Source organism: Heteronotia binoei, chromosome 1, assembly GCF_032191835.1.
Source record: "Heteronotia binoei isolate CCM8104 ecotype False Entrance Well chromosome 1, APGP_CSIRO_Hbin_v1, whole genome shotgun sequence".
Taxonomy (NCBI): Eukaryota; Metazoa; Chordata; class Lepidosauria; order Squamata; family Gekkonidae; genus Heteronotia; species Heteronotia binoei.
In genome coordinates this window covers 71,665,842-71,692,793 of record NC_083223.1, presented here as the reverse complement: position 1 = coordinate 71,692,793, position 26,952 = coordinate 71,665,842, and the positions used below count along the sequence as shown (strand labels likewise).

At 39.3% G+C, this 26,952-nt stretch overlaps 1 protein-coding gene and 1 pseudogene across 2 annotated transcripts in view; both read right to left on the bottom strand.

The window, feature by feature from the left end:
- The window catches only part of SMAP1 (small ArfGAP 1), a 114,501-nt gene that overhangs the window by 27,916 nt on the left and 59,633 nt on the right, over window positions 1-26,952 (bottom strand). Inside the window, exons 2-7 of one of the 2 annotated variants that reach the window (XM_060235596.1) lie at window positions 25,897-26,030; window positions 24,762-24,847; window positions 22,420-22,495; window positions 19,081-19,158; window positions 18,435-18,515; window positions 695-779 (exon numbers count right to left, since the gene is read on the bottom strand). In XM_060235596.1, the coding sequence (XP_060091579.1) occupies window positions 695-779; window positions 18,435-18,515; window positions 19,081-19,158; window positions 22,420-22,495; window positions 24,762-24,847; window positions 25,897-26,030 (540 nt within the window). The remainder of the gene's footprint in view (window positions 1-694; window positions 780-18,434; window positions 18,516-19,080; window positions 19,159-22,419; window positions 22,496-24,761; window positions 24,848-25,896; window positions 26,031-26,952) is intronic. The other variant, XM_060235606.1, reaches the window with a different exon arrangement.
- On the bottom strand, window positions 3,846-4,278 carry LOC132569495 (transcription initiation factor TFIID subunit 13-like; annotated as a pseudogene).

Below are 26,952 nucleotides of genomic sequence, written 5' to 3'. Positions count from 1 at the left end.
TATTTTAACATTAATTATAAAGTACTCTTACAAACCAATATAAGGAAACCCCAGACATTTAATGATATAATCATCCTGTACAGATGAAGTAGATATAAAGCAACAGACATGCTAAAGGACTCAAAATCCATTCATCCAGTAAATTGTTCTCTCTCTCGTTTTCTCTCTTCACCCCCTCTCCCCGCCACTGCAGCTCTCAATCTACTCTGAAACTCCTCAGTTTCCATATGGCAAGAGGAACTGCTGTTTGAGCAACCCAAGTCCAAAGCTCCCTCGGGTAAACAGAACTGACTGCACAGTTCCTAAGATTCCTGGGTACAAGCAGAGGCATTCAACAGAAACTGCACAATGTTCACATTGACATTACAGAGCTGTCTACTTTGGAGAAATATAATAAGGCAAGCCTAGCTTTTAAAAAGCATGGTGTCACAATCCACAAATGCTTTGAAGATCACTTTGATAGTTTTCCCTTCCCTAAGGAGCTCATTACTTACAGTTTAGTAAAGACAGCACTGACAGGAACAGATCCCCTTCAATTCTTTTTCTAAGTAAATCAGCACACTACAACACTATTTTAGAGTTTAACCAATGATACTTGACAGCATATGAAACATCAAGCCATTAAATTTATTGTAGCATAAGTATTGCTGAAGCAATTCCATGCAAGTTGATACTAAGATAATTTACTACTCACCAAGTCCTAAAAGATCAACAGTAGAGTCTGGAATTTTCTTGGGACTTTCTTTAAGCTCCAGTTGTTGATCATCTTTCTTCTCAGGCTTTATTTTAAAACAAAATAAGCATGCAGTTTTAACTTAAAAATTTCCATTAACATCCTAGAGAAGGAAAAAAATTAATCACCACAAATAAGTGACTTGGCTCAGCCTCAGTTTTTAGTGGAAAGAGTCATCAGATTATCTTAATGTTACTAGAGCATATAGAAGGAAATGGGGGGGGGGGGACAGAGAGAGATGATAAAATGTGCAGCTTGTACCCATGTAGGAGCATATATATCCACATAGGTACCTATGTTGGAGCAAGAAATGGAACAAAAATGTCACTTTAAATCAATGCTTATGGGTTATAAACTGGCAGAGATTGAAAAGGAAAGATTTTACCCCAATGAAATATCAACTCAGCATGTGTAGGAGTGGGGATTATAAGAAAGGGGTCTAAAATTAAATGGCCAATACTGTAATGCATTTGCATAGATCTGACCGCGGCCTTATTTGGAATATTGTGTAAAGTTTGCGTCTCCCTATCACAAAAAGAGTATTGCAGAGAAGGAAGAAGTACAGAACAGTTTAACCAAGATGATTCTTGGTTAGCATTAACTGTCAGCATTACGGTAACTTAAAGTTATGACTTTTTGTTCTAATGTACATTACCTTGCGTACACTGAAAATAACCATTATGATAATCTTGCTGGAGCACATTCAACAATGAGAAATGTGTTATATAAATGCGAAGTAGTTTTTAAACTCTTGCCCCTACCCCGGTACTTAGCTCAAAGTGCCCCTCATGTCCATATCCAGAGAGCAAAAGCCAGAAGGCCAACGGGAAGCAGCAGCTTGATCAGCATCAGAGGAAATAGCTGCAGAAAACTTAAAATGCAAAACATTTCCAGGTCCCCTCTGCAAGAATGCTCATCTTGGAAGCAAACAATCCTGACTTAGTTCCAGCCACAAACAATGGTCATTGTTTGTGACAACAATGACAAGTTGCTAGCTTTCCTGTGAGGAAAAATCAAAACATCCTGGTGCTTTTCAACTTAGAAAAAAAAGATGACCACGATAAAAGTCCAAAGGGGTTGGGCTTGTACTTAGTTGGCCATGGGCTTAGAATCAGTCAGCATTATATATATGTACTGGGTCTTGTAGAGAAATAGGATAGAAATTGCCAAATACTCACATCTATGTGTGTGTGCATGCAAAAATGTTTGCTTGAAGGCCATCAAAAATTAAAAAAATTTCCTACATGGAAGCTTCTTCCATTCTTTCTCTCTATCTAGAACCAGTAGGGCAAGATTTATCATTTAACCAGCAACAGTTTTCATTCACAGGACACATGAATACGTTATAGCAAATTCAAAATTCACCAGGTTTGCTTTTAAAACCTTTTCTTTGGCTTTCTTAAAAATGAGGGGTTGGCTTCCAGATGATGAGTGGTGCTGTGCAGAAACAGTGGGCGGTTGTTGTGAAAAGTGACTCACTATGCATGTGGACAGTGTTGGAGAAAGTGCACAAACTCATTCAGGAAAAAAGAATTTCTGGCAAACGGTGCCTTTCAGGCTCCTTAGCGTTTCAAGGGGAGAAAGGAGAAGTCTGGTGGACTTGCTGGCTTTGAAAACTGCAGTTCCTTGCCTGACAAATGGTAAGAAGTGGTAGGAACAGTGTAGATGGATTTGCTCCTCTATTAGCATCAACCCATATTTATGGCTCAGAATTTTACTCCACACCAGTGTTTGCTTCTTCCCTTGTGCTGCAAGCAGGAGTTGCCTAGTAATTCAGTTTCCTTTTTTCCTAGGACAAAAGTTAACAGCACCACAGGTTTAACAGCAATTTTGCACAACATTCACTACAGCTGTTACAGGTTTGTAGACGCATTAGACAGGGAAGGTTAAAAACATCCCTGCTGGATTGGTGGTACAAGGTTCTCTTAGAAAAATGTGGCCTCCTGGCTTAAAGAAAGCATTGTGATTGGGGAGGGGATGAGCCAGTTTAACAGTGTATTGCCCAGGAGAGTGATACCCTCCTAAGCCCACTGATTTTCATGGACTTAGAAGGGTATAAATCTGTTTACAACTGCACTGCCAGTTGGGTAGTCATTATCTCAGCCTTTGCCTCGTAATTTGGTTATTTTTTGGGGGGAGGGGGGCATTAAAAAGGCAGTCTCTTACCTTTTAAATTTGAAATAGCATGATCCAGTTCGATTTATGAAAAGTTACAATGCCAAGAGCTGTAAAACGTGAAATAACTTTTCTTTTCTTGTCTATATTGTTTATCTATATGTCTATTTCTCAAGTGTGGGCCAGTCTGTGGATATCTAAATCTGTGGATCAGGCTCATATGGACAGAAAGGAGATTTTAATCCAAACCTGGGGGAACCCCAGATATGCAGGGGGGAAAACTGAACACTGTAAAATTACATAGGGGAGTTAAATCCCACCCACCCCCCAAAACAAGAACTCTGCCTGTGAGTGCACCTACCTTCTATGTCAGCACTCAGGAGATGCACTGGTGAAATAACTTGCGGGGGGGGGGGGGAGGCAGCAGTATCAGTAGAAGGACAGGGAGCCTGGCAGTGATGTTGGGGGGAGATGGGATGGAGGCAAGGAGGCTGGCAGCCACAGTGGGCCCAGCAGCCCTGAAGAGTCATCTGGCTTTAGTGGTGGTGGTTAAAGTGATCTTGGGAAGGAGTGGGGGAGGCAGACAGTAGCTGCAGTAAACCCGCAGCCATGGAGGGCCACCTGATTTCTTTTTTTAAAAAAAAGGTTTTCATAGTAAAGGTTTAATGAACTCACTGAACAAAGGGTTTGCAATGAAAGTTCAAACAAGCCCCTGTATGGGAGTAATACTGTATGAGGTCAAGGATCACCCAAACTTATTTCTAAACCTTACTATTATGTTTTTAAAAAAATGGACAACCAATGTTATATTACATACACATACAAAATTTCAAAAAGTTCTTGGCACAACTGAGTGAACAAATGTTAACTACAGCAGTTTTTGTTGGTAGTAAGCAATTAACTAGGACAAAAATAACTAGGCTTGTAGTTCAAACAAAGCAAGCTGGTCCAGCAGGATCAATGTATTGCCTGGCTCCCAAGGAAAAAGTACAGTTCAAAGCATCATAGAATTTTTTGTTGCTCTGCATACACTACAAATCTGCCACACAAAAGCCCTCAGGATCCATAATTTGCTTCATCAAATGCTTTTCTAGCCCATTTCAGTTCTTCATTCATGGTCAACAAGTCTTTCACACGAGCAAACTTCCATGGATCTTTACGGATCAAGAACACAATATCTTCAACCTGTACTTGTCCTTGCTGTCCGATTGACATTGCTTTGTGGGTCATTTCTGTGATGAATTTAATGACCAGATCTTCAAGAATATCCACCGATTCAGTGTAAGGATTCTGGTCATCTCCAAAGCCACACATCGTGCATCTCAGTTCGTTGGAAAACAACTGTTTCCTTTTGCCCTGTGCACCATCTGGGCCTTCACCAGCTTCCTCAGTATCTTCATCAAAAGGGGGTCTTCCTCTTCATCCGCCATGACTGCAAGAGGCGCTCACCTCCCGGCTCTTCCCACCAGCCTTCCTGTTAGCCTCACCACTGACCACCTCTACCCATCCACAGGCTGTTTCGAGGGCCACCTGATTTCATTGGTGGCGGCAACTCTGGCACTTGGAGGGGGGCAGGTTCAGCAGTGAGGAGCCTGACAGCCCTGGAGGGCCACCTGGCTTTGGCAGCGGCACCAGTGATGATGGGGGAAAGGGAGATTCAGCAGTAAGGAGGAAGGTGCTGTGGTTCCTTTATCACTGGAGGAGGTAGGTGTGTTGTTCTGGTGGTGTAGGGAGGGACAGCAGTGAGGGTGGAGGGGGTAGGCAGGCAGAACAGCATGGTGGCAGTGAGGAAAGGGTACAGAAAGGTGGTTGGGGATGAGGTGTCATAAGCCAAAGGACTAAGTACTGACCAGTGGAAGAACTTCCTCATGAGTTTCTCATGGGTCCCTGCTTGTTGATCACTATTCAGTAAAAAGCTCTGTTTATTGTGCTGCTTTTTAGGAGAGGTTGTCTTAAAACTCAGAGGCATCTGCGTTTATGTATAACCTCTTTTTTTTGCGGAGGGGGATTGTCTTACATTTAGGGTCACCTTACTTTCCAGTGAACACAGCAGATCAGACCACATGCTATTTGTGCTGCTACAAATTCACATCAGACAGCTGTGAACTGATGTCACTTTATAAGGTGTTCAAATATTTTTGTATCAAGTCAAAAATGTTATCACTTATAGTCATGTAGAACACATATGTAATTCAAATTAATAAGATCTTCATTATTTGAGTACGACTGTAAGACTCACATATCAGCAGTGGAAATGCACATAATTTATATAGCCTCTCGGTGTAATTTGATCTGAAAGCAGCTCCTTCATATTTGTTCAAACTGTCTGCCATTTTATGTTACAGGGAAGCTTTACAAAAAAGATTTAGAAATGTGATCCATATTATTTGATTTATTTCCTTTAATTGGAAGTTTCTTCCAGTAACTAATGGAGACGTATAAAGCTAAGTGCACACACAAAAGAACACCACTGTATTGCAGATACCAACCAATGCATATTCTCTCAAATCTGGAAACCTATTAAGAAATTTTCACAGGCAAAAGCTACAGAATATAGTTCACTGAATACTAACTATTGGAAGAAGTAGATAGAGAAACACAGGACAGTGTTAAGTCACACACTGCTCAACTGGTGCACATGCCATGACTATTGTCAAAGCAGACTGCACTTCTTCACAGTTTGGTATGTCCTTTGCTGCCAACACTGCAGGAAATATTTAAAACTGCTCATAAGGAGCATTCATTGATCCAAGACATTCTTCACAGTGAAAGAGTAAATTTAAGCCAGTCTTTAAATGCTATATATAGCACACACACACACATACCTTAACACTTGGATGTTACTCAATGCAGAGACAGACAGTGCTCAGGTTGTGTCAAATGGACCTGGCTGGTCTCCGTAGACAACGTGAATAAATACTGCCTGAACTATCTATATAGGATAGTGTAAATCCCTGGTGGAAAATTCTACATTATTTTAAATCTGAATAGGTTGTCCTACCCAAAGAATATGCCAACTGCACTCTGATGTTTTCCCATTGGCCTATTTTTCCATGTTTATTAACCTAAAAAGTCACATTAGTGACTACCTACACGAATTACATTTTGCATCAGTGACAGAAAGAAATCTGCTCAATTTGAAGACGAAATCTAGATTCTCACACCTTTTAATTTCGTTTCTAATAAATTATTCAAGCTACTTGCAAACCACTATAAAAACCTTTATTAAAACTTTAAGAAAACATTGTCACCAAGAAAAATTTGCAACCTACTCAAGGCTTGCAAAGTGTCCATAATTACTGAACAAAACCTTATTTTGCTCTTACTAGGTTCAAACTGTAATTTTTATATAAACTAATTAAATTTATTCTCTCTTTATTGCCTTGATGGCAATAAAGTTTTTAAATGATTGCCTAAACATACGAGAACTCCCTTAAGGCAAGAAAGTAATGTTAGCTATTTTCTGTACATTTTCAATAGGCCTGCAGATATTTTTCCTGACAGCTCATATGCCCTTTTCATACCACTTTCTTCAATAAGCATGCATTAAAAAGCTATTACTCCCACTGAAGGTTCTTAGAAAAACTCTTCAAAACTCCTTTCAGCCTTTTCTCGCTAACAAAATATATAAAACCATGGTATCAGTGCAATCTTACAAGTTAACATTACCCCACTACACAGTTCACTGTGAATAATTTCCATTGGACTTTCATTGTACTGCATGCTACCTTTCATTTATGTAATGATACTTTATTAATCTTAATTGTACCTTTTAAAAAAAGAAATGTGTTAAGGAGTTACATTCCCTGTTGACTAGGGTCCCATTAGGCTTGTCATTAGAACAGAAAGGAAAGCCTACGGAATATGGATGTTTTTCTTTAAGGTACTAAAATACTGAACATATTATGTTGTTTTCCTCTACCTACATTTTGAACTAGTAAGTCACAGCTGTACAGTTTGGCTTGCTACCAAATTACTGCTACGATGCATTCATATTAGACCTCAGAAGAATATAGTTAACACAGAAGCTAGTATTCATTCACATAAAATATTTTGCAAAGGAGGTTGTCAAAGGTTTCTGCTGACAGAAAAGAACCAACTAAAAGCTGGGAAAATTGTTTTGCCTTATCACCCATCTAAGAATATAAAGCTAAACTTAGTGAATATTGACTACTCATCTGGGTAACTGTCAGGCTTATTGACCAGCTGACGCAGGCATGTTGTTTAGTGTATTTACAAAATGGAAGCCTGGGGATTTGAATTGCTTGTTTAAGCAGCATTTATATGCATGAAGGTCTGTCACCCAAATACACAACTAGTACTAAAAGAATCTGTTATTCTTAACATTCTCAATCCATCAGATACAGGCCTGTATCTTAACATACAGGCCTGTATCTTAACATTATCTTAACATTCTCAATCCATCAGATACAGGCCTGTGATTTTTTTAGAATTACAATGCTGGGCTATCTGGAAAAATTATGATTGTTTACCTTAAATGGGAGGAAGGGAAGAATGGTCTAGGTCTACAGACTGCTTTTCCCTTCCTAAGACAGACATTTTGAAACTTATATTTAATCAGGGCTGGACAACTGCTCACTTAATTCTTTCCAAAGCACTAGGGTTATTTAAACCTGAATTCTACAATTTTTCCACCTTTCATTAGCTGACCCAACTGTTTTGATCACCTTTTCTTATGTTTTTGCAGTCACGTTGCTGCTTGATACAGAAAATTACTGCCTCTACGTTAAAAATGCATAACAGGATGAGAACACTGTTTACTAATCAATGCTTCACATGTCTAAGTATATTTAAACTAACACTACTCTTTTGTCTATTTCCAATTGTGGTATACAAACTCTCCCTCTATATTTTTGGATACACTGCCAGCATTCAGTTGTCATAACTGATTGTAGTTTGTGTAAACCAAGTTGTATTCACCAGAAATACATAAACCAGATTTTAACAGAAAAGGGATAGAAAAAAACCCAAAATTATCATGGGGCAGAGAACACACACACATAATTTTTTAGAACTTATAGGTTCTAAAATGAAGTTGATGGGCAGCAGACTCACGATAGGCAAAAGGAAGTACTTCCTTTTCTATCCCCTTTCAATCCCTTCTTCACACTATTTATCAAATTGATTAGAATGTTTATACTCTATCTTTTTCATGGTTCAGCAATAAAACAACTAAATAATTTGTGGTTGCCATATGATGTGCTGGTAACCACTAGTCTAGCAGGCTTTAATAAGGTCAGACAGTTCATGAAGGTAAGATCCATCAATGGTTACTAGCTACATGAACTCCATGCTCAGAGACCGTAATCCTCTGAATGCCAGTGTACTGAGGGACAAGAACAAGGAGATTTTTAGGCCTCTGTCCCTTGCTTGTAAACCTTCAAGGGGCATCCAGTTGGTCACTGTGTGCAATAGGATGCTAGACTAAAGAGCAGCTATGCCATAAAAATCTTATATGTCAATGAAGCCCAGCGAGTCCTACTGATTATTATTATTATTCTCCAAGCTATTTCAAGTTCTCTTAAATTGCCAACTGTTGGTAAAGCTACATTGCATGTGCAGCCTGCTATTGGTCAGCTGCCACAAATCGGAAGGAATGGGCAAGAAATGCAAGGGCAAACTAAATCTCCTTCTCAGTCACAGCTAAGGCTCATCAGCCATCCTTCCCACCCCTTTTGTATAGCTACTTCATTGCATTCCCTATACTTTTTTAAAACCGTAAAGCAAAATTTTAATATTTCACAGCTCTGACCCCTGCTCTTACCACATTCCTAACCTTGTTTTCTTTCAGAAATGACAAGTTTGTCAACATACAGTCATGACTAGATCACTAACACTGGCTTTCCCTTGGAATATAAAAGGGGGGGATATGGGTAAGATCTCTGCTGCAGGCATAGTGCACTGAGAGTCCCCTCACCTTAAGTCTATAGATAGTCGTATCTTAATCCCATTATAGCTACAATTCTATGCCCATTCACCCCACTGGACTTTATTTCCAAACAGGCAGGCACAGGATCACATTACATATGCATTTCAGTTAAACGGGCAACCATTATTTTCTATGCTTTATGTAGCAGTATCTCCTCCATGAATCACAGATAGCGTAACAGCCCTTAGAGCTGTGTGTGTCATCTGTATCTGGTCTATCTATTCCAGCCAACCTTGAAATGGTGAACAAATAATTCTATATGAAAGGGAAGTTCAGAAGACCTCAGGTAACTCTTAGCAGCAGCTCAGTCCTCATGCCACATTGCAAGCTGGCCTGCTTGCCCTCCATGACATTATTTCCTACACTGTGGAGCACTGATGCAGTTTAGATCTCAACAATATGTCCACGAATCCAACACAGGCATACATACATACCCTTCCTCACCAAGAAATACCATTAAATTGAGACACAAAAAGAAGTGAAACAAGGTAGTCTGATTTTAAAAATTCTGAATAAAATATGAATATGCAGCTAAATTCACAGATTTTAAACATAAGCACGATTAATTTCTGGACACCAGTGTAATGTAATGATTGGAGTGTCAGACAAGGATCTGTAAGACTCTGGTTCAAATCCCTGCCCTCCCAAGAAAACTTTGTTGGGTGACTCTTGGGTCAGCCACAAACTGTCAACCTAACCAACCTCACTGGGTTGTTGTGAAGATAAGATGGAAGGGAAGAGAATAAAGTAAGCCATATTGGGTCTCCACTGGGGAAAAAGGGAAGGTATAAATGAAGTAAATATCTCTCGTTTAATTCCAACCAAATCTGGATGATTTATAAAAGAAATCATTAGAAAAACATCTGCAAGTAAACAACAGAAGCATTCAATTTTCTTTCCTCAGTTGATTCTCTCTAGGCTCGCAGCAAAACAGGCAGTTGATCAATATACAATGTGCCAAGCAGGCATGAACTGGTTATTTGTTTTGTGATGTCCAGCATGGGAATTAATGATTTTACAAAACTCCTTGAATAACAGAAGTCTCTCAGAGGACCAAACAAATTTCACAAGCAACAATTAGAAAATTGGCCTGAATGCTTACCTGTGTTAATAAAGGAAGATTAAAATACACAAAGCAATAGTTTGAACAAAGGTGTCTAATAAACAGACTAGGCAATGTAATAACTTATTGTTATATCTAGAAATATTCTGAGCAATACAACTGAACAACATCCTTGCTTCTGTCATCAGGAGGAAACTGAAAATATTATACAGTATAATGTATATACTGCATTCTACATAACATTCTTAGCACCAGGTTTTGAAAAACAAACCTCTGATTGCATGTCTGGGTTGAGTATGTGGCTGGTCTTTTGCTCCACAGTGTGGATAAGTTTATTTTAAAAAAAAAAATTCATCCGAGAATGAAATATATCATAACATGTACCCTGTTTCAAAAGCCCACCCATGGCTTCGAAAAATTAAGGAAATAAAACCATGCCATCAAGATCTGCCAAGGTGACAGCAACACTACACAGCAGTTGTTCTGACAGCTGCTCTGCAAAGGAGGCCTTGTTCTTTGCCCTTCCCCTTCTGTTGGGTGCAGGTGACTCACAAGGACCTTTGTCTGCTTTGGCCTCCTATATGTTTCACTGTAGTTTGTTCAGTCCTTTTGTATTCCATGTCACAGAGACCATTCGGTACAATTATTTAATCACAAAACCATCAAATCTACTTTAATCTGAATATAGCCTCATGGATGTTGTCTACTTGATCATCTATTCCTTTATTATTAGGCATATGGCATTTTTGTGATGCCCCTTGGTTTTAAATAAATAAGACTGGCTAAGCAAAACAGTCTACACATTTCTCACTAAGCACAGTTCTGAAAGATACCGTACTCTAATTAATGTGTGTGTTGTGTCAGTGTTAAGTGCTGAATTAATGTCCTCCAAAACATCCTAACATTGCTCAGGTCTTGTAAACTGAGAGACTCAATATGAAATGGACTGACTCAGCAAAGGGGGACTTGGCTTCCTTTGCTGAGTCAGTCCATTTCATATTGAGTCTTCCTCTTTTCTTGCTGCCCTCAAGTTTCCTAGCATTATTGTCTTTTTCATTGACTCTCATCTTCTCATAATGTGACCAAAGTACAATAGCCTCGGTTTAGTCTTTTTTAGCTTCTACGGAGAGTTCAGGCTTGACTTGGTCTAGAATCCACTTATTTGTCTTTTTGGCAGTCTTTGGTATCCATAAAGCTCTCCTTCAACATCACATTTCAAATGAATCAGCTACCTTCCTGTCAGCTTTCTTCACTGTCCAATGTTCACACCCAACATAGTAATGGGAAATACTATGGCATGAATTACCTTGATGCCAGCAACACATCCCTCCCTACTACACTTAAGAATCTTTTCTACCTTCCTCATGGCAACAGGATGTTGGGGCACACCCATTTCTTTTAAAACCAACCATAGTTTTTCATGATCCACACAGCCAAAAGCGTTGCTTTAATATCTGAAACACAGGCTGGTTAACTTCTTAAATTCTTTCATATGCTCCAGTAACCAATGTAAATTTGCAATATGATCTCTACTGCTTCTTCCTCTTCTGATTTCAGTTTGAACATACGGCATTTCTTGTTCCATATATAACAGTCTTTATTGAAAGAATTTAATCATCACTATACTTACATGGGAAATTAATGCAATGGTCTGACAGCTGCTACAGTCTGACATCCTCCTTTTTCAGAATTGGAATACAAATAAAATATTTCCAGTCTGTGGGCCATTGTTTTATTTTCCATATTTGTTGGCACAATCTTATTAAGATTTTGATGGACCCCATTTCTGTCACTTGGGATAGTTCTATTGATAACCCAACTACACTGGTGCATGCTAATTACAATTACTCTCAGTACAGCTTTTGTGTTTCACTTTCTAAAACTGTAGGCCAGGGGTGGCCAACGGTAGCTCTCAAGATGTTTTTTGCCTACAACTCCCAGCAGCCCAGCCATTGCTGGCTGGGGCTAATGGGAGCTGTAGGCAAAAAACATCTGGAGAGCTACCATTGGCCACCCCTGCTGTAGGCTCTTCTTCAAAAGATTCTTCTTGGAAGAAATCTGTCATTCTTCCATCTCTTTTGTTCAGTGCTCAAGTGTTTTCCACCCATCTTTATTTTGTCCAGTTAATGTATTTCTGTGTTGATCTTTCAGCATGCCTAACCATGCTTTAAATTTCCTTTGATTTATTGGATCTTGTTAGGCAGGTCTCTTGTTCTTCCTTTTTTGCTGTTCTCTTCTATTTCTTCACACTGGCTACTAGAATAGTTCTCTTTATCTCTACATGAGAGTCACTGCAATACTGCATTTAGGCTTTTGACTGTTTCTGGCACCTTTTACTTTCATTTCTCATCTGTTTTCTCCATCTTCTGCTTCCAATTATGTGATCTATCTGATTTCTATATCTGCTGTTTAGTGATGTCCATGTGCACAATCATCTGTTTGGCTGCCTGAAATGTGTTTACAATGAACAAATTGTTGCATTTACAAAATTCTATGAGTCCTGTTTCATTTCACGTTCCTAGCTCAAATCTTCCAATGCTATTTGATGCTGCTTTGTTTCTACTTTTGTGTTCCAGCCACCTATGATTATCAGCACATCTTGTCTAAGCATGTGATCAATTTCTTCCTGAACACTTGTATAAAAGCTTCCACTTTCCTCCTCATCAGAATCTATAGCTGGGGCATAAACTGTAATGATGGTTATATTGATAGGCTTTCCATTAAGTCTCATTGATATTATTTGGTAAGACTTTGCATTACAACCCCTAACTGCCCATGCTACATCTTGCCTCATTATTAGAGCAACTCCAGTTCTCCTCTGTTTGTCATTCCTCAAGTAAAAAACTCAGTAATTTCCTGACTGAAAATATCCTAATCCAGTCCACTTTAATTCACTCACTCCTGGAAAAGCAGTGTTTAAATGCTCCATTTCCCATTTTATGATTTTGAGCTTACTTTGATCCATGTTCCTATTATACATGTAAAACAGCTTTGGACTACCCTTTTGCATCTATTCACGTCAACAACTGAATGTCCTTTTCAGAGTCAGTTTTAAAAAAATGGGCCAACCTAAAATTATCTTTTATGGGAAGGGCGGCTCTAATTAAAATGAGCATACTTCCTAAAGTCTTGTTTCTCCTACAAATGATCAATTTCGCAGTAAAGAAACCTTTCTTCAATAAATTAAATCAACAGATAAGATTCTTCATCTGGCAAGGAAAGAAACCGAGGGTCAGATGGAAGATCTTAACTGACACTAAGGAAAACGGAGGCTTAGGCCTCCCTGACCTTGAGATCTATCATATGGCATGTACGGCCTTATGGTTAAAAGATTGGATAACATTACAAGATAATCGCTTATTGGCTTTGGAAGGGTTCGATCTCCAGGCAGGCTGGCACGCTAACCTCTGGTACATAGAAAAGAGCCAAAAGTACTTTAGAAGCCACTTGATCAGAAAGTCCCTCTATGAGGTTTGGCTGAAAATCAAGAGAAATGTATACGGTAATATTACACCCAGATGGGTCTCCCCAGAAGAGGCCTCAGTACAACCCCATTTACGGAACAAGACGAAGGTTACCAGATATATAGATCTGCTTGATGGAAAGAATAATTTGAGGAAGAAGGAGGATTTAGAAGGTCAGGGGATAAAATTGGACTGGTGGACAATGGCGCAAATAACAACCAAGTACAATAAAGATAAACTGCTTGGGTTCACCAAGGAAGATTTTAATTTTGATAGAATACTAGCTATAGGACAAGATAAAGTAATAAAAAAAGTGTACAATTATATGCTACAAATGAAACTCCAGGATGAATTGGTTAAGGTATCTATGATAAAATGGGCAAAAGATCTTAACAAAAATATAACTTTAGAACAATGGGACTTATTTTGGAAGATCAATTACAAAATTCTCAAACCGACTAATTATAGGGAAAATGTTTTTAAGCTCTTCCACAGATGGCATATTACGCCCTCCCAACTCAATAAAATTAACCCATCAATCTCGCAGAAGTGTTGGAAGTGTGGCACAAAAAATGGTTCGTTCTTCCACCTATGGTGGTCATGCAAAATAGTGAAAAGATACTGGGTAGGAGTGCATAAAATGCTATCCGAGATAACAAAGACAAATATACAACTTAAAGCAGAACTAATATTACTCTCCTTTGTTAGAAACGAGATCCCACGGGATGATGAATACATAGTAGTTTATATCTTGACGGCGGCTAGAATTCTGTTTGCCAAATGCTGGAAACAAAAGAGTCCTCCTCAGCAAGATGAATTAGTTTCGAAAATACTACAGGTAGCCGAATTAGATGTCTTAACTAACTTAAATAGAGGAATGTCAAAATGCGAAGCTTTAGAAAAATGGAAAAAATTTTATGATTGGTGGGAAAAAAAAAAAAATGAAAACGAATGATGTAAGGTTCGTTGCTATGTAAATATTCATATTCTGATATTTGACCTACCTAAATAGGAGATGTTAACTAAGATTGGAGAAAATCCACAATCACCCCCTTCGGATATGAATTTAGACTGTGTAAACTGGGAAATGATGTTTAAAATTAGGTTCATTGTTTATTTTTATGTTCCACATGTGTTTCAATAAAAATGGAAAAAAAAAAAAAAAAAAACAACTGAATGTCCTTTTGACTTTAGACAAGTTAGATCATTAAGAGTAGTGCTTCAAGAGGGGATTGGGTAAACATATGGAGCAGAGGTCCATCGGTGGCTATTAGCCACAGCTTATCGTCAGAACTCTCTGTCTGGGGCAGTGATGCTCTGTATCCTTGGTGCTGGGGGGGGGGGCAACAGTGGGAGGGCTTCTAGTGTCGTGGCCCCACTGGTGGACCTCCTGATGGCATCTGGTTTTTTTTGTCACTGTGTGACACAGAGTGTTGGACTGGATGGACCATTGGCATGATCCAACATGGCTTCTCTTATGTTCTTGTACTAGTCTTCAACTCTTCCACAGTAGCTGAGGACCCATCTTCCAGTATTGTATCTTTCTAATTTTGGACTGTCTCATCAAAGGGTTTTTAAGGTTTAAGAGTTGGTCAAAAGTGATTTACCACTGCCTTCTCTGTGCAGTGCTAGCCAAGGTTACCTGAAGTGGCACTCCCACTATCTATAAAAGATCTTCCATTAGTGTTACCTTCCACTACTGCTGCTGCCCAGTAGCTACCCTTTGAGGATTCCTCTGTCCCCATCACCACTGGAACTGCCTATTTTCTTCTGCTGGTGTGTCTGTTGATCCCTGAAGGGGGTTGGTGCATCTTAGTCTGGTATCTCAAACCATTTCACCTTTGGTGACTCTGCTAGAAGTTTGGACCCCTTACAGTATTACTCTCAGTGTTGCTGACACATACAAAAGTGCTTCACCATGTTAAGGTGCATGTCCAAGAGGGCATACGTACTTGGTACTGCAGTTACTATAATTTACATATCATTTTCATACACATAAATGAAGAGTTCAGTTAAACAACACATCTTGCCTACAGCATAGAAATATTTTAACCCAAATCTGAGTCAAATGCTGTGGGAATTATATATATTTAATATTGAAAGTTCTTTTTCAAACTTCAGTCTGCAACATATGATTCTCCAGGTTATAACTTAGCATATTTTATGACTTAGCATGTATCCCATTAGGCATATTGTATGCTGTTCTGCTCTAATGCATATTATGATTTCCTTTGTGCTATTGCCATTATTACATATTCTTTTTTTAAAAAAATCAAGATAACCAGTAATAGTATGAACACAGAGAAAGTGTACATAAAACATTACTTAAGAAAATTCATATGTTTAGGTGAGAGCTTTTATAATTCCCAGTTTCCATTTGCTTATTCTCTTATATACTATGCTAGGGTTAAAACATACTGCTGCTGTTTTCTCTAAAGATATGCAATTAACAAAATAGGCAACAATTATTTCTTGCTGCTAGAATGCAAATTATTTGCCACTAATATTATTAAAAAAAACTTGTTACTTGTTTTGACCTTCCATTGCCAGGAGCCAGTATACAATGCCATGATTACTGGCCACATAAATTAATTCAATTCTCTTTTAAGCTGCCATTTAATCTTTTAATATTCATAAATGCTGTGTGAACAAGAACTGCCACTCAAACAGATTCAGAACATAGTAATGTTAACATAATGAAAGCTCATCTAGGCTCTCATACATTACACAGTGGGGGAAAGTGTATTCTCCATACTCCTTGTCCCAAAGAACACAGTCACTATAAAAAAGCAAGCATTATGTTAAAATTAAAGTTAGCTTGCTGTTAACAATGGACATTTTGCTGAAACACGGAAAGCAAACAGACAGTCTGCACATATGCCATCCCTGCCTTCAGTAATTTCAGGTTGGGCAGGAGGAAGGGGAGAAATCTCACGTCTCTCCTGCAGTGAAATGAGATGCATCAGCTGTCCCTGTGGCTGGCGCTTTTGCATCCCACTGTGAAGGAGAGGCATGGCATTCACTCTTCAGGGAAGAGTAAAGAAGGAAAACTCTAATTGATGGGGGAAACTCAAGTAGGCTACATCCACAGAGGAAGGTATTTGTTCAAGTTTTATCCAGTGCTTTCATTTAGTCTATTCTGTCAACAGACCTTTGCTCTCTGGCCCATGAGCATGCCTTCTTCCATTTCAGCTCCCTGTTAACCCCACTTTCAGCTCTGTTAATGCTGCTTTCCATTAACATGCTTTAATTCTCTTTCCCCATATACACACACTCCATAATATGTTCTCTTTATCACCATAAATCTGCAGCCCATCTCTCAAATCCCTTTTTCTGCTTCCCCCACTCAGATGTCTGTATAGCCCATCTCTCAGTTATCCCCACCTTTCTGTCTGTGCCCCACCACACTACTTTCCATGCCACTACAGGCTACTCTGTATTCCGCATCTGATATCCCATTTTTGTTTCCCCAGTAAACAGACACCTTTGCTTTTCATAGCATGCTTTCATCTTCCTAAATCAGCACAGATTTCTAAGCTCCTTCCTTCCTTCCTTCCTTCCTTCCTTCCTTCCTTCCTTCCTTCCTTCCTTCCTTCCTTCCTTCCTTCCTTCCCTCCCAATTTTCAACTTTTGCTGACTCCACTTCTACCACAGCTTCTGTTTTATTTCTGTGTTCCTCACCAAGTTTGGCAGCAACTGAAGAAGTGGCAATTCACACCAGTGCAAAGGTGGACCAGGCTACCTGGCAGGCTCATTTACAACAGACAGGGGGAACCCTGATGCAGTTCCACCATGAAACTCTGAAAGGTGCAGCTATACAGATACAGTGAGGCATGAAGGCTGTGCCATCAATCCTACTCTTCCTGGTCTCAAAGTACCACTGCCATTCCCACTTTTGATGGCTCAAGTAGGGGGCCTTGCATGTCCCCATAATGATGTGGAGGAGGACCCTGAGCTATGGGTATTTGGCAATACCCCAAATGTGCTGCAAATGTGGAGGGGGTGCAATAGATTTGTAGGGCTGGTGCTGATGCTAGAAGAACTCAAGCAGCTCTTTTTTCGTGCTTCATGGGGCTTGTCCTGCTCTGACAGAAGTGGAGGGCTACACACTGCAAACATGTCTGAGCACTTTAGGTGAGATAAGGACCAAGAAGCAAAACCTGACACAACAGGAGGAGCCCTGTACTGCTGGAGACAGGGTTATGTAAGAGGAGGAGATGTGAGAGCTAATTTTCAGTCATTTCAGCTAATTTGCTTAACTCTGGTGGCATATATAATTTTGTTAAGAGCTCCGATCTTGGATGTGAATGTACAAATAATGAAGTCCACCATCCCTTAAGGCATACGTGCTATTGGGTTTTGCTTTCTGTAAAGTGTCTTTCCGCCCACAGTTCATAAACAGAATTCCACTTTAAAGAGGAATTCTGCCATCAGGCAATCTCATATTCATGCATTATTTTCTGGACAAAATTCTACTCTGTTTATACACAGCACTGGTGTAGCAAAAACAAGGACAGGCTCCATGTTAAAGAACATCAGACAGTGTCTTACACTTGTATTCCTGGAACCTGTACTACACACATTTCTGTGATCAACCCATATCCATACACAGGTCATGACAATGGGCAACTTTCATCCCTCCACTAAGTCCTAGGAGGTCTTTGTACAAGGTCAAAGCACTAACTGCTTTGGAAGTATTCATCACAGTCTAGCAGATCACCAAAATCATTGTGAGGAAGTTTTGCTATGTAGAAAATGATTTTAAATTTATCTGGAGCTCTCATATATTGTCATGTTATAAAAGCCATGATCTGGCATTAAAAGGCACAGCAAATCACTCTCTTTCCAGATAACCCATGTCAGCTATTATTAGCATTAAAAAGGCAGAAGAGGCCCAAAGGAATCTGAAAACGAAAGAGTGGAAGTTTTTTTCCCCTCTCTTGTGAGTGTGTTTCTGATACAGAAAGTCGGGAGCCTCTTTGAGGAATCAGTATTTCCAGTGACTCATGCTGAGCAATAGTTAAGCTTCAAATTACTTTTATTACATGCATATTTATAGTACAAAGAGACATACTATTAAAGATCTGTTAAGAAGGAAAAAAGTCTTACTTTTTCAACTCCTAAACATTTCAAAGGCTTTTCTGGGTCTCTGTCTTTCTTTTTCTCTTCTTTCTTTTTTTCCTTTTCCTTCTGTGGGGAGGATATTTTCATTAGTATCTATTACACATAACAAAAAGTGTAAGTTTAAAACAAGAATTCCACAGCTATGTTATCATCCAAGCTAATATTCCTATTTCACACATCTAACCAACATCTTCATCTCTAAGGCTTTGTGTATGTACTTTCAACTTACACAGTAAAATGGAATACTGATCATGTCTCCTGGACTTCTGTATGCCTATTAAATTGTAGGGATTTCCCATCCAAAAAAGTTTTATTTGGTACCACAGAAGAACAGCAGAAGAAATGTTCAGAATCCTAATTTGTGGGGAAGGATGCAAGCCATAGTTCACAGTTCAGACATAATGACAGACTAAGGTCTAATGGAAGCCCAGAAGCTATAAATTAACTGGCATGGAAGAGCAGAATGGAGTACAAAAGTCTAAGGATTCCCCAAACTTGTGGTTTAGTTTTAAAAGATTGGAACTACAAATCATGACAATGGCCTGGAAGAATTAAGCTACATTACCATTAAAACAAAATGCAGAAAGCATCTGTACCGAGACACTGCATATGTAGTAGGAAGAGGAAATACCTCCATTTTAGCTTTCTCAGAAGTAGCTTGCAGAGAAGGAGAGGATGCCAAAGGCTGAGCAGCTTCAGATGAAGACATCTGCACAAAGCGGATGAAAGATGAGAAAAGCACTAAGGCAGATTTAATTAACAGGCTACAGGAACAGCCACAAAGTTTACTTTATTGCTGTCCATTTATCTCAGAAGGTACAGAAGAAGCGCAGAGAAAACAGGACACAGGGAAACAAGCTACACAAGAAATGTGGCTTTTAAGGTTACATTTTAAGGCTAGCTTTACTCCTAAAAGCCACAAGACCCATTTTCCATCTCAACACCCATTTTTCCGCATTCAGGGCAGACTTCCTCAGTCCAGTCCAAGTACTGACCATAGAAAAAAATAGTCCATTGTAAAGAGCCATGCATGCTGTCAGTCACCTCTTCATTTTTAAAAAAAATGTTACTAGAGCTAGTTTTTTTGGGGGGGGGGCGGTTGTTATCAGGTAACAGTGAGTGATTTATGGCTGAATTTGCTAGAATATAAAATAAGAAATGAACTTGGATAAGATCACATCACAAGCATGAGGGAAAATAATTAAGTTTCATCCATTGTTCAAATTTCATCCGCTGTGACTGCTGAAATATTAATGTCCTGGAGCTCAAAAAGAACACTTTTCCATGGGGATATGGAATGAGGCAAAGACACCTTTGTTCTTGCTCATTCGTACGGAGTATTTATTTTAACAGTGAAGGATAATCAAGAACTATAATTAAATGTATAAGTTTTAAATAAAGCTCTCCATTTGGAAATAGCAAAGAAAAAACCATGTATGGTTTATAAGGCAATTCATTATCTAACACCACCAGGCATATTATAATGCAATTCATACGGAGTTCTGAAGATCTATGTATAACAGCAGCAATAAGCACAGAATTTTCCGCTTCACTCATAATATTACTCAGCTTGTACATGAACAGATCCAACTAGCACAAATAAGATCAGGTTCATTTACAAGTATTCCCAGAAATATTTAAAAAACACACGTATGAAAATATTTTATATCAAAAATATATTTAAAAATCTCCAAGGGGGGGGGGGGGGGCTCAGGGTTAGGACAAAGTTTGCTCCAAACTAAAGAAAAATCCTCCCCTTTACAATGCCCCCATAAAAAAAACCTGTGCAATTAATGCACACTGGAGACTCTCAACTGAGGACTCATGTGACTATCCTGAGAGATCCAAGCCACCATTTAGGGTAGCCTAGACATCAACACACCATGTTGCTCAGGCCCCCTTGCCTCACTTGAAGGACTTAGGGCCCATCAAAAACACTGAACGAAAGCTGATTTTCCCAATGCTCTATGAAGTGTCATAAATGGTAAATTCCACAAAAGATTCTAAGTGAGACAGCGGGCCCTGACAGTGTCATTAGTTTTTGCCTAGTCAGTTTAAAATGGAGGCCAAGATCTTGGTCAGCATTCAGAAACAGGTGGAAGAAAATGGAAATGCATGGCCCCCACCATGAGGTGAGATAAAAGGGTACGGGGAGGCAAGGAAAGCAGTAGCCTGGGAGGTAAGAGATGAAACAAAATTAGAACCAGGAGGGTGGAGGGAAAAAAAAGGAAGGGAAAACAGAAGCAGCAAAGGAGAAAGAGCAGGGAGCTGGAACAAATACCAGTGGATGAGTAACTGACAACGAGGTAGGAAGCAATGGTATTTGTGCTTCCCCCACCTGTACACACCTACTTAGTAGTCAAAATGACCCACTGAAACAGATCTTTGCTATCTGTACATAGCAATACACTTCTGAGTTCCTACAAGTAAGAATTCAGGCACCTCCAAAGCACTTACATCCATGAACGTGCTCTTCCATCAGCACCTAAATAAGACTCCTTCAGGGTCTCCTCCTGTTTCTTTAAAATGCTATATTTCATTACTACTATTTCTGCCTTTTTGTGCAGTGTGTAACTCTCCATTCATCTTGCTGGATGACCCTGAAACTGTAACCAGTTCCAGAATAGCAGTGTGTGTAACTGAATTAGAACAGGTACTCATGGATGCCACGGATCCTTCAGACACCTTCTCTAGTACCCACCAAATGTTTTTAGAAAGTAATTAGGGCCAGGTGGGTCTTTTGCCCAGCAAGCCTTCTGATTGGCCACTGGAGCTATGATTGACTTTGCAGATTTTGAAAACACTGCTTTAGCAGCAGCTGCCACCACAGCACAAGGACCTTTACTGTGTGGCTGAAGGTAAGCAGCAGCTGCAGTTTTGGCAGATGCTGTGCAGATCCACCCATTACATTGCTTCAAAATTCCAAAGGTGTCCATGGACTCAAAAAGGTTGGCAACGCCTGGATTATAGTTTTGGAATAGGAATGATGCAGTCTGAGTTCAAATTTCCCCCTTTACCACAAAGCTCATTAGCCTAGTCACCATCTTAGCCTACCCATGGCTGGACCAGTGAATAAAACACATGAAGAAAGGATAATGTATGCTGACTCAGGTCATTGTAGAGAGGACATGATTAAAAACAGAGATAGCATCATAGAGGCATAGAGTGTGGGGGGGAACTGTAGTGTGAAATATCGCATTTACACTTTAGTTCCCCTCACTGGGACATAGAACATTATTTCCTATTCCAACATAGCAAATTACAAAAGGATACACTATATAGTTAAAGATTAAGGTATTATTGATTTCTTTTCTTCTCCATAGGGACAGTGATGAACTTAAAGTATTCACTTTGCCTTCACAAATAGGCTACCCGATTGGCAAATTCCAAACATTTCCTTTGTCCATCAGCAGAGCAGGTGTAGCCTGCAGTCCTTTTGAGCTCCTACCTCAATAGTTCTTGATCCATTTTTCACGTTCAGCCTACACAGCACAGAAAACTTCCCCACTTGACAATACAAAATTGAATTATTATAATGGGATTTCATTTTGGATTAAAATTTTTAGCTTTCTTTTGAACCGGTCCTGGAATTTAACAGTCACCCATCTCAGACTCATTTGACAAAAATGAATTGCCATTTAGCTTGAACTACAGAAGTACCAATTCATGCAGGAATCTGTATCTGTACACTCCTACTCAGTTTCATCCTAAATTAACAGTCAGGATTCTGTATTTACCATGCAGGTCACTCTCAACCAATTCTCTTTGTGATAATGAAGGTCACTTTTGCCATTTCTCTGTACTAAATTCTCTTTCTCTTGTTAATGTATGGTCAGTTCTTTACTATGCATTTAATATTCCTACATACATTACTTCTCATCAGAGTTACTTAAACTATTATAGTACGTGTGACAATTAAATTTCTATATGAGCACATTAAGAGAAATTCAAAAGAAAGCAATGGGCTTACACTGCTGATATTAACTGCATTTTTGTCATAGTATTTCTTCTTCTCATATTTATCTCTGATAAAAAATTCCACAGCTCTGGGGTCAGATAACTTAAGGAAAAGACAGAAAATGAAAATAACCGAGAGAGTTAATAGCGCAGAACATTTAATTCCTAAATTATATCCCAGATAAGAGCTCTAAAGGCAAGCGGATTCTCACACAAGTTCTGTTTTAATTACTTTCTAGCAAAGTATCTATTCCCTGCTCCATGTCACAGAGAATATCTACAACTTACAATGAAAAAGAAAAAAGTGATTACACCAGAAGCACTGGTATGCAGAAGATGAATCTCTTTCCATTTACCCTAACTTTAGTTAAACTTCAGCCGTGTGTGTGTGTGTGTCTTTTATAGATGAACGTAACTTCATCTATGCTTTAGGGGCAGCCCTGTGCAGTTAATCTTCCTCTATTAGCCATTTTTGCTATTTTATTTGCTTCACCGGCAATAGGGTCACATGTTCATGTCAAGTACCCTACTGTTACACTGACATTAACTGAAGCTGAAAAGCAGTTTAATTCTAAGGACTTTCATTAAACTTGTGTACTATGCCACTCATTTCAAAGCAAGAGATGGTGTGGAGGCAAAAAATACTGACCTGGAAAGCTCTTCACCATCAGCAATACTGCAGTGGATGGAAGAGATGCTCACATATACCCCACCCTCCCCATGAAGCAGGCTCAGGTTTAAAATTCAGGCGATTCGAATTCCAAGAGGCTTCTATTCTGTGTCTCCTCAGTGGCAGTGACATGGGATGTTGAGCTCACTAGGCTGAGCTGACAGCAGGGAAGGCCAAGATGGAGATTTAGATGTCCTCAACTGAAAGTCCAGTGGAACAGCTCCATTTTACAGGCCCTGCAGAATTGCAGTAAATCCCACAGGACCCTGATCTCAGATGGGTGCTTGTTCCATAAGGCTGGGTTGAGGGCCAAAAAAGCCCTGGCCCTGAGGCCAGTCAGATGTCCTTCCGGCCAGAGATAATCAGAAGGGGATGGTCACTTGATTATAAAACTCTGCCAGGTGGATATGGGAAGAGACAATCCCTGAGATATGCAGGTCCCTGGCCACATAGGGCTTTGAAAGTTAACACAAGAACCCTGAACTGGATCCAGCACTCTATGGGCAGCCAGTGCAGCTGTTGGAGCACTGTCTGAGTGTGAGCCCACACTCCATGCTACTTTCCTCACTTGTTTTTTTTTTTAATTTCCTTTGTCCATCAGCAGAGCAGGTGTAGCTCGCAGTCCTTTTGAGCTCCTACCTCAATACTTCTTGACTCATTTTTCACTTTCAGCCTACAATGCGCAGAAATATATTATATTATGGTATATTATGTGTCTTTTATTAAATGGGGAAAAGTCTATTTACTTACACACGCACACATAAACTAAGACTGATTCCCCACTAGGCTTGTTCTGGTGTCAGAGACCTCCCCCCGCGTTCCCGACCGATTTTGCACAGGCTGCCATGGGGCCTCTTATCTGTCCATTTTCTTTCCATTGCAAGTGGGAGCAAGAAGTTAAATAGTAGCCAAAGAGGACTAGGTAAAGGAAAGAATTCTTGATAAGTACCCAGCCCTTTGCAAGTAAAAGCTTCTAAGCATGTTGGGAGCACAGGAAGCTGCCTTATACTGAATCAGACCAATGGTCTGCTGGCAATGGTTCTCCACAGTTTTAAGTAGAAGTCAGGAACTATAGTTTTTTCTTCTTTCTTCCCACTAACTGGCTGCTATTTCATTTCTCTTTCCATTGCAGGGCCCATTATGAGCACAGTCAGGATTTGAAGGATGTCACGGCTTGGCTCATAATGGCTCGGGCACTTTCAAACTGAGGGCGCTGGTTTCCAAACTGCCTTCTTCCTGCAATGTCAAAACCTACCACTACCTTCACATCCAATGTAGCACCGGCATAAGAGTTTTGGCTCCTAACCCTGCATTTAATCAATAGAAGCATTGTGTGACTCATACCATTGCTCTGATTGTTATAACTAAATCTACACTACTGCCGAAACTACTGTTTGTTAGACTGAACTCTTCCTATCCAAACATTCTCTCCACACACCATATTTAATACTATCTAGCCAACTGGTGCCATTGAGTTTTAGCTTTTCTGAATTAAATGAAAATCATCTTACTGTTCATTGGAAACTAACTGTATCTTTTTATTGGTTTTGAACTCAGCTTTTCAACTTAGCCTTTTAGTGACTCTGTACTGTGTATATTTGAAAATCATCACTATGTATGGAATAAATTGCAGAACACCTAAAATTCTCCAATTGTGTTCAATTCCGGTAAGTTACAAAGGATACTGATCTGTTTGAGGTCTTCGAAAGTTCTCTGGTAGATTAGCTTCGTAAAGTAATCTTGCCTTGGTATTTCCCATCTCCTGCATGCACTGTAAGAAATGACAAAATAAATATACTGACTGCTTTAATACTTATTTGAATATATTTTATTTTTAACATATAACATGAAATTCTAATTCTCCATCAGAAGCAAAAGAACTTTTAAGTATCACTGTGAACAGTCTCTTAAACTGTACATATTCAAGCTGCTATTTTTTGAAATCAGTTACACCCAGCCACTACCTGTCACCATTATGTTTTGCTTTTAGCCATTTTTTTTATGTGATGATAATAAATACTATAGTAATAACTGGTTTTGTACACCAGACAAAAATATTTCATAAAGTTTGAGAAAAAGCTAAAGCAAGAATCCTGACTCCTTGCTGTCCATAAAAAAACTGCAGAGTTCAACCAAATAAGTGACAACCAAGACCACAAATGTTTATTGTATGTAAAAGACAGCCATTTTGTTAGTATTGGCCTTCCACTTTGTTACTTACCTCCTGTTTTTGTTTTTAACAGCAGAGAACTCTTTTAAAAATTACAAATATTATTACAACAGTAGATTAAGGCTATCTGCAGAGGAACTTCACCACACCTTCTCAAAGTCTGCTTCCCAGTCAATGGAGTCCTAGCTGAACCAGGGTTGAAATCCGGCCTTAAGACCTTCCTGTTGAATGCCAGGTCAGTAAATGGAAAAACTACTGCTATTCAAGATTTAATCCTGGATGAGCAGGTTGACCTGACATGCATTATGGAAACCTGGCTGGATAAAGCTAGGGATGTAAATCTGAACGAGCTCTGTCCTCCAGGTTTCTCTATACAGCAGCAGGTTAGGCCCAGAGGATGGGAAGTCACAGTGTCTACCATGATTCAGTCCATCTGTCAAGGTGCCTCATCCAGCAGTCTGCCAACTCTGCATGTTCCTGAGCTACAGCCCCTTAAGCACTGTTTGTTTACTGTTCTAAAAAGAGGAGGCCTTTTTTTTGGTCTATCGATGAACAGAAATGATACATTTTACCAATTACGATTTTTCTAGCAGATCTTTCCAAATCCTGCTCCCCATATGCTCCCAAACCAACTGTGTGGTATTTTTTACCTGTATTTGTTCTGGTGTCCATTGGTCCAAATTGACAGATTTGACCCTGGATATATGAACACCCAAATTTCGATGTATACCAGCACATCTGATACAAATAAAAACACCAGTGTTCCAGGAAGCCCATCGGGGACCTAAAGGAGTAAAAAAAGAGTAAAATAATCCAAGATCTGACAAAATTTAAATTTTTTCTAGGAATAAAAAAACACAACTTTATTTCCAGCTCTCATGGTTGAAAAGAAAGGCTATAACCTAGCTAATCCACTGTTTGTATATGAGCAGGACCACTTTAATTCACAGACTACTGCTCACTTGCAGGGAATAACATGTCAAAAATCCAGAAAGAAGAGAGGATATGCACTGAAATACAGCTCTATCATCAACATCCAGTCATTTTTACTAGCTTCTCCAGTTATTCTTATTTAGGTTTCTCTTCCACTCAAAACAAAATTAATGTTAAAATGATTAATGTTTATACATTTATAATATTATAAGAACATAACATAAGAACATAAGAGAAGCCATGTTGCATCAGACCAATGGCCCATCCAGTCCAACACTGTCACAAAGTAGTAAAAAAAAACAAGTGCCATCAGGAGGTCCACCTGTGAGGCCAGGACACCAGAATCCCTCCCACTGTTGCCCCCCCCAGCACCAAATTTTGTTATATTTTGTTATATTGTGAGAAATTCACAAAAATAAAAAGTTATTAAAATGTTATAAATGCTACGATCATCAGAATAAATGTGAATCCAAATGGACAAATTCACAGCAAAAGCCCTGTTAACCAGCACCTAGTTAACTGGAATGCCCAAGACTTAGGGGCCCACCTGAGTCACTCCAGTTGACTGGCACTACTGCCCTTTGGCTACATCCAAAACATTCATGTGGGGTGGCAGTGAGAGGGCAGCAGTAACAAGCAGTGGAACACACAGTGAGCCTGAACACAAGAGTCTTCCAACATGGAACCTGGCAATTGTTTTTTAGAAAGTGGGCCGAGACAGCTGGAGCTATTTGAGTTTTTTATATTTATGGTATACTGCAAACAGGGGTTTT